Here is a 7432-nt window from a genome sequence, read left to right on the forward strand (position 1 = left end):
AGGATAATCTCATTTCCACCACAGTGCAAACGCAATGAAGTTCAATATTAAATTTCTCAATTAGTCTTCATTTAACATATCACAAAGTAAAACAAAACTGTTAACATTTTGAACGTGCAACAGCGTGTTTAAAGCCAATGCGGGCAGAAACTTTAATGTAATATTCGTTTTCAAAGTGTACAATTGTTTTTGATTTTAAGCTAATTTACAAAGTTTACCATGAGCGATCATTTTACACAAAAATATGCTACTTGTGCGTCAGTGAAAACCATTTACAGATCACATTGATCACGCAGGAGTGGGCAGTTTACACCAACTACTTCAATATGCCTATGAGGACCATAGGGGAGCGTAGCCTCCTCGTTAGCATGTCCGTCTTCTAAGCCGGTGTGGACTGATTAACAGTTCGAGGCTTGCTCTGAGTGCGTGTAAATCCTGTGACAAGCAGCTAAACCAGAAATGAATGATGCAAAGCGAAAACAGAAGGCCTACACACATATACTCAGCCAATACGTGAGGGCGAATGTGACACAATATCACTATTTTTATAATTATAAATGAACGCAGACCGGAGAAAGTAAACTGCACAAGGCGAAAATGTAACATAAATTATTATTAATGAGCTAGAATAGAGGCCTGTGTGAAGACGTTAACGAAAAAACATAATATTTGCCAAAATATGCAGTTTATAGACCGTTTCATTGTTATTAAATAAAAGTGTGACGAAATAGTGTATTGACCAGCGTTTAAATGACAAGCATTGAAATGTTTTAATTCTCACCATGTCAGTAGCCTACAGCAGTGGTTCCCAAACTTTTTTGTTGTAAGGCCCCCTTTGTGTAGAGTGAATTGCTTTGCGGCCCCCCAAATAAAGATTTAAAATCTTAAACTTAAAATGTTTATTAAACCAAGAAAATATTCAGTTAAACAATGCTAAAACATCAATTCTTTTGGTTGGTGGTGTTGTTTTTTTATGTTTGATTGCACAAAATGTGCACGTAAATTAGGTTTTATTCATGTGAAACTAAGTATAAATATACATTTACAAAAAGCAATTCACGTGCGTGAAACAAAACTATTTTCTCATAAAGTACATTTTGCAAACATACGACTGTGCACAAATATTTCGAAAGTTTAAAATGTACACGTTTATCGTGTTATTTGAATGTGCAAATCGTCACTCACGTGTGAATCGCCTTGGATGACGTGTGTGTGTGTGCTTTTTGAGACTCTCCTGGCAGCGCAACCCCTCCCACGTGGGTTGTCGTACTCTTTAGCCAATCAGATTCAACCTTACCATTCAACCAATCATAAACGCGGAGAGCACAGTTGTGAAATGTACTTTATGAGAAAATAGTTTTGTTTTACGCACGTGAATTGCTTTTTGTAAATGTATATTTATACTTTGTGCACGTAAATGAGGTTTTATTCATGTGAAACTGTTTACGCATATGTGTATCTTGCTTTATGCGTGAATAATTAATGAGACTAAAATCGCTCCATACTAAACTGTTTTTTTCATCTACGCTTTCCCCCCGATCGCTCTCATACCACAGACGATCAGGCGGATCAGAGAACAGGCGCACAAAGTGCTGTTCGTAGCCCCACTCTGGAAAAAAACAGCCTTGGGTTGCGGAACTGTCTCAGCTGCTGATAGCAGCCCCATGGCCTATTCCCATGAGACGGGACGTCCTTTCTGAGGCAGGCAACACGATTTGGCACCGCCAGCCTGAGCTGTGAGCTATGCACCTTTGGCCTCTCGATGGGACCCTACAGACCTCCCCGAGAGTGTCATGAACACAATCTCTCAGGTTAGAGCACCGTCTGCAAGACGGCTCTATACTCTCAAGTGATCTGTCTTTTCCACCTGGTGTACAGCCTGCGGCACAGACCTTGAATCCTGCGACATATTGTTGATACTGTCTTTCCTGCAAGAGCTGTTGGATAAGGGTCGTTCCCCTTCCACGCTCAAGGTCTATGTGGCAGCCATTTCGGTTTCCCATGCCCCCATAGCAGGCCAAACGGTGGGTACAAACAACCTCGTTGTTCGTTTCTTGAAGGGATCCAGGCGGCTCTGCCCTCCTCGCCCCCTCACTGTTCCCACATGGGATCTGCCCACAGTGTTGAGAGCTCTGAAGAGCTATCCCTTTGAACCTCTGCAGTCTGTTGACCTCCGTTCCCTAACGCTTAAAAGTGCTCTGCTTCTAGCTCTGGCATCGGTTAAACGCATGGGCAATTACTACGTCGCCTGACTGACGGTTGCTTTCCAACCACACTGGCACCAAGCACACTGTCATTAGGATGATTAACCGGACTGGGCCACATCTTAGCTTGCCCCCATCCTCTCCCGCAGGGCTCCACTGCTCCATACTTGGCCCCCGAGCCCTGGCTCCAGGGTAAACTGGTGTTATCGTTCCTCTTGTAGCATGGCGGGATTATATTGGTTCCCCATAGCGTCCTGCTACGCAGTACGAATGAAGTATCGATAGGGAATGTAATTGGTTACTAACGTAACCTCGGTTCCCAACGTAACCTCAGTTCCCTGAGATACGGGAACGAGTACTGCATTCCTGGCTGTGCTTACAAGCTGAAGCTGGTCGTCGCTTCAGTCGAAGTAACCTGATGACACTGCGGCGATGTGTCTGTTTATATAGCCATAAGCCCCGCCCAGTTTGGCGGGCTCCATCGCCATAGGTCCGTGCAGCTTTGCTTCCATTGGTTCAAAGTTTTACTTTGCACTAACCAATGGCCGTGCAATATTCACTGCATTGTTAAAAAGCTTCAGTCATCAGAGAAAAATGAGTTTTCCACATAGCGTTCTGCTACGCAGTACTCGTTCCCGTATCTCAGGGAACCGAGGTAACGTTAGTAACAGAGTACGTTTTTTCCCTGTGGTTTCGAAAATGGTATCAAATATCGTTTTTTTAGGTATCGAATCGAAGTTAGAAAATCCAGTATCGTGACAACACTAGCAGCTAATTAGTCTTGGACATCCCTGCTTCAAAACGATTTGTTCTGTGAAAATCTGTTGTGTTCTGTCTGTTCTTTCCGTCTTTCTGCCTGTCTACCTGTAACCATGTATCCACTGCAATCTTTTTTATATATTATAGATTTTATAGATTTATTTTCTTTGTTTCAGAATTGCAGAATATCACCTTAAAAACTTCAGCACTGCTCATCAGGTTTTCACAGCTGCAAAAGAGCTTGATTGTAAGTGTTAAATGTCATCACCTGGAAGTGTACAGTTTAAACGGTATTTAAACTATTTGTATTTCTGTGAATGCCCTATAATGAGTAAGTATTATATGACGAAAAAAATACACATGTTATTTTTACAACATACTGTCAATTTTTTTACATTCACGTTCATAATGCAATATTTTTTAAGGTTCCAGTGAATGCTTGCAAACATGGATCCAGCATTGTGAGGAGAAAATGGCAAGTACGTATAATTCAACCATGATTTTCATGTAAACTATGAAATCACTTTTGCTAACTCTTAAATAGACATCAGATCTTGTATTAGTAGTTATGGGGAAGACGTTTTGGAACTAGTAACAGGGGTTGTAGTTTACTTTAAACAAATGAAGTGACGTAAGCCGACCGACACTGTGGCATTTATAAAACATAAAGAGCTGAAGGACGATTTGGCGTTAACTGTGTTTTTTGTTTCATGATAACTGTGTTGTACTGTAGACCTATATATTGCGATTGAATATCATCGAGACGGAGAAAAACAATTACGTAAATTCAGGTGACCAGTTAGTGCTGTTAAAATCAGCTTTTTGTATGTTTATATCTTGTAACATGTTAAAATACTGTTTTATGGCATGCGATCATCCAGTCAACATACACTTGCATCTCTGGTAGTTCCTGTTATTCTCTGTTAGACCCTTCTCTAAAGGAGCAAATTAAGACACTCCAAAAGGTTTTCCTGAACTAAAACATCTTTCCAGTTTCAGGCTTTGCGAACACAACAAAAAACAGGTACTTGTGCTTATTAGTTCTGGTAAAATTAGGCGCTTTCTGACTAAATAAGTTTAGGAACAAAGTTTTGGAACGCGTAAAGAGGGCTGTCTTTTGTGAACTTAAGTTTTCCCTCAACAACAAAGCAATTTAAGCTTGTCCGTCAACAATGACAAACAACCAAACAACAGAAGTTCAGCCAATAAGCGTTTGCTTACGTCACAGGTCGTTCCTATCCTGCTGGTTTACACCCTGCACAGAGACTGTGCTAAAGTGTTCCTCAAAAACGTTCCCAACTAAAATTCTGGTCGGTTCCGGCTGTGCAAACACAACAAAAAGCGGGTACTTCCGGCAAGTTGATCTGGAACTACAAAAACGTTCATGTGGTCAAAAAGCCCCTTATGAAATCATTCAGGGGGTGTGTAAGCCCCTACTAGTTTTCTATGATGGTGTTTTTAAATAGCAAATGCGGCACAGAAGCCAAATCTGAAGCAACATTAAACCACAAAAATGTGTATTTACACTGACTGTTTAATGCGGATCTGAAGTGGCATTAGTGCATTTAGGAGGGTCATTCACTCCTCAAAATTTTAAAATGTTTTTACAGAAGCAAGACCAATATCAGTAGTGATGAAAGCTAAAATATCAAATGCCACCGATGAACTGTAATTGAGTAATCTAGTCAAATCTATTTGTAGAAGAGGGTAAAATCAAGACTTCTATCCTGGAAATGTTAAATGAAAATGTCAAGAAATTTTTGAGATACGTTAATCAGGGATGTGATTTTTCTGTATAAATACGGATTTCCGTCGTGGGACATCCCGTGTAAATTGCGCAAATTCAATCTTTTTTTTTCATGGAGTGGGTGGGGTGCTTTGCGATGCGTGCGGCATCATCATTCAATAGGTTACCTGGGTCCTTAATGCCTTCTACGTTGTGCATGTTTGTTGAGATGTGCAGAACGACTGCTTCACTTGTAGCACAATCATCAGTTGTGTTGGATTTTACATGGCGCTGCACAGAAGCATTGGTGTATGACAGAGAACAGACTGCTCTGTGTGGTTACAAAACGCTCTTGTGGAACTTTTATGTTATATCTGATAGGTATGCGCAGCCCTGCATGAAGTCCAGCACACTAATGCATACAGGGTCTGTGGAAAGTCATCAAAGGTCACTTAGATAGATTAGTACTTATAAAATCATGTAGTATTATTTTTACTAACAATTATTTTCATTTCAGTGGGGAACTGAACAGTTGTTTGACAGTGTAAGATACAAAACGTTGTAAAACGTAAGGTTGCTAATGTAACCCCGGTTCTCTGAGAACAGAGCAAGGTATCTCTATGGGAAACGCCACAGGCGTGATAGACTATGGAAGCACCAACTACACCACCCGGCAAGAATAAAAAAAACATATAATTTCTCTGTAGAGCCAACTTTAAGAACTGTATAGGCCCTAGTTGGCGCAGTGACATCCTCAACAAGTTTACACTCCTCCGAGGAAAAGGGAGGGAGTAAAAGGCATGCAGCTACAAAGTAGTGCAGTTATAAGATAAATCACTGACAAGCCGGATTAGGCACAAGTGTAACCTTGCTGTGCTCCGGACTAAAACGCAGACATGCTTGGTGGAACTGACAAAGCATGTAACTCCCCGACTCGCTTAGCTGATACTAATGCTAATGCGAGAATTAGCAGCAAGGCCTGTTTCGACTGCACGGATTGGATTGTCTTTGAAGCTGCAGCCGCTGATCTGGATGAGTTAATTGACACAGTGACATCCTACATCAGCTTCTGTGAGGACATGTATTCCCACAAGGACTCACTTAACATGCAACAATGACAAACCATGGTTTACAATGAAACTGAGACAGCTTCATCAGGCCAAAGAAGATGCCTACAGAAGTGGGGACAAAGTCTTGTATAAACAGGCCTAAAACACACTGACAAAGGAGATAAGAGCAGCTAAGAGAAGCTACTCTGAAAAGCTGAAGAACCAGTTTTCAACCAAAGACCCTGCATCAGTGTGGAAAGGCCTGAAAGACATTACCAACTACAAGCCATCATCACCTCAGTCTATGGGTAATCAACGACTGGCTGAGGATCTGAACGACTTCTATTGTCGTTTTGAAAAGCAGAGTCTCACCCGCCACACCCGCCCTGACCCTATCTCTGCTATACCATTAACACCTCCTCTTGACACTCAACCTGCACTTAGGATCTGCGAAGAGGATGTGTGCCAGCTTTTCCGCAAACAAAAGATCAGAAAAACACCAGGCTTGATGTGGTAAAAGTCGATCTTGAAGTTCAAAAAATCTCTCAGACAAAGAAGGTTCAGGTGTCAAGGAGTTAACTTTATTTGATCAGGCCAAACAAAGTGAGATGTCCCAAGTCATCTGAAAACCAAGTGTTTTCCAGCCTACAGTTATCGTGAAACTTAGGAAAGGAGGTGCTTTCCTAAACCAATCAGGAAATTCCCTTTATCTTTTATTTTTTATTATCCAATCATTCTCGTCTGCCACTATTATTTTCTAGGCAACAAGGTTTGTATATAATGGTGGAATGTCGACATTTACTTGATTTTTTAAAAATAAGTTTTCCTGTTGGTACCAGTTTTCAGGCCACAAAGTGAACTACATGTTCAACCTTCTGAACTTTATCTAGGTCAGGCCTTAAACAGATCTCAAAGACATCACTGAATTATGTATTGCTGAAATCTGTTCTATACTTGGTTAAAATGATTAAACATATACTTATAATTCAAACAACACTCAATCATTGCTTAAGTATGCAGATTATATCATTAAATCATAAAATCATCTTCATATATTCAGTTGTAACACTCAATCATTGGTCTGATTATTAACACATCTATGGTAATATCATTCCTATGAATACTTCTTATAAGTGGGATGTACAACAGAGCCCTAAGTGGGATGTACAACAGAGCCCAAAGTGCAATGTGCAAATACAACAATCAACAAAATGATCAGAATTATGCACAATAGGCTCAGACTATGTCTCACCCTCCTGCCTGAAAGTCTGTGCAGAGCAGTTGTCGCCCATCTTCACAGTGTGAAGTCCCTTCATGCTTCAAATGCTCCACCATCATCCCTGTACAGAAGAAACCCAAAATCTCTGGACTTAATGACTACAGGCCTGTCGCTTTAACATCTGTGGTCATGAAGTCATTTGAGAGACTTGTACTGGCCCACCTGAAGGACATCACCAGACCCCTTCTTGATCCCCTCCAGTTTGCTTACCGAGTAAACAGGTCTGTGGATGATGCAGTAAACATGGTACTGCACTACATCCTACAACACCTAGACAGACCAGGGGCTTACGTCAGGATCCTGTTTGTAGACTTCAGCTCGGCATTTAACACCATAATCCCGGACCTCCTTCTGCCCAAGTTTACCCAGCTCTCCTGTCAAACAGGCAGCAGCTAGTGAGGTTGGGAAAATTTAC

At 41.1% G+C, this 7432-nt stretch overlaps 1 protein-coding gene across 1 annotated transcript in view; it reads left to right on the forward strand.

Annotated features, from left to right (window-relative positions):
- LOC130549332 (protein SGT1 homolog) overlaps window positions 1-6805 on the forward strand; it is a 62200-nt gene extending 55395 nt beyond the window's left edge. Inside the window, exons 5-6 of the mRNA XM_057326524.1 lie at window positions 3140-3210; window positions 3389-6805. Of these exons, the coding sequence (XP_057182507.1) occupies window positions 3140-3210; window positions 3389-3474 (157 nt within the window). The 3' untranslated portion in view covers window positions 3475-6805. The remainder of the gene's footprint in view (window positions 1-3139; window positions 3211-3388) is intronic.
- Window positions 6806-7432: the final 627 nt, after the last annotated feature.

Source organism: Triplophysa rosa, unplaced genomic scaffold, assembly GCF_024868665.1.
Source record: "Triplophysa rosa unplaced genomic scaffold, Trosa_1v2 scaffold100_ERROPOS85584, whole genome shotgun sequence".
NCBI lineage: Eukaryota > Metazoa > Chordata > Actinopteri > Cypriniformes > Nemacheilidae > Triplophysa > Triplophysa rosa.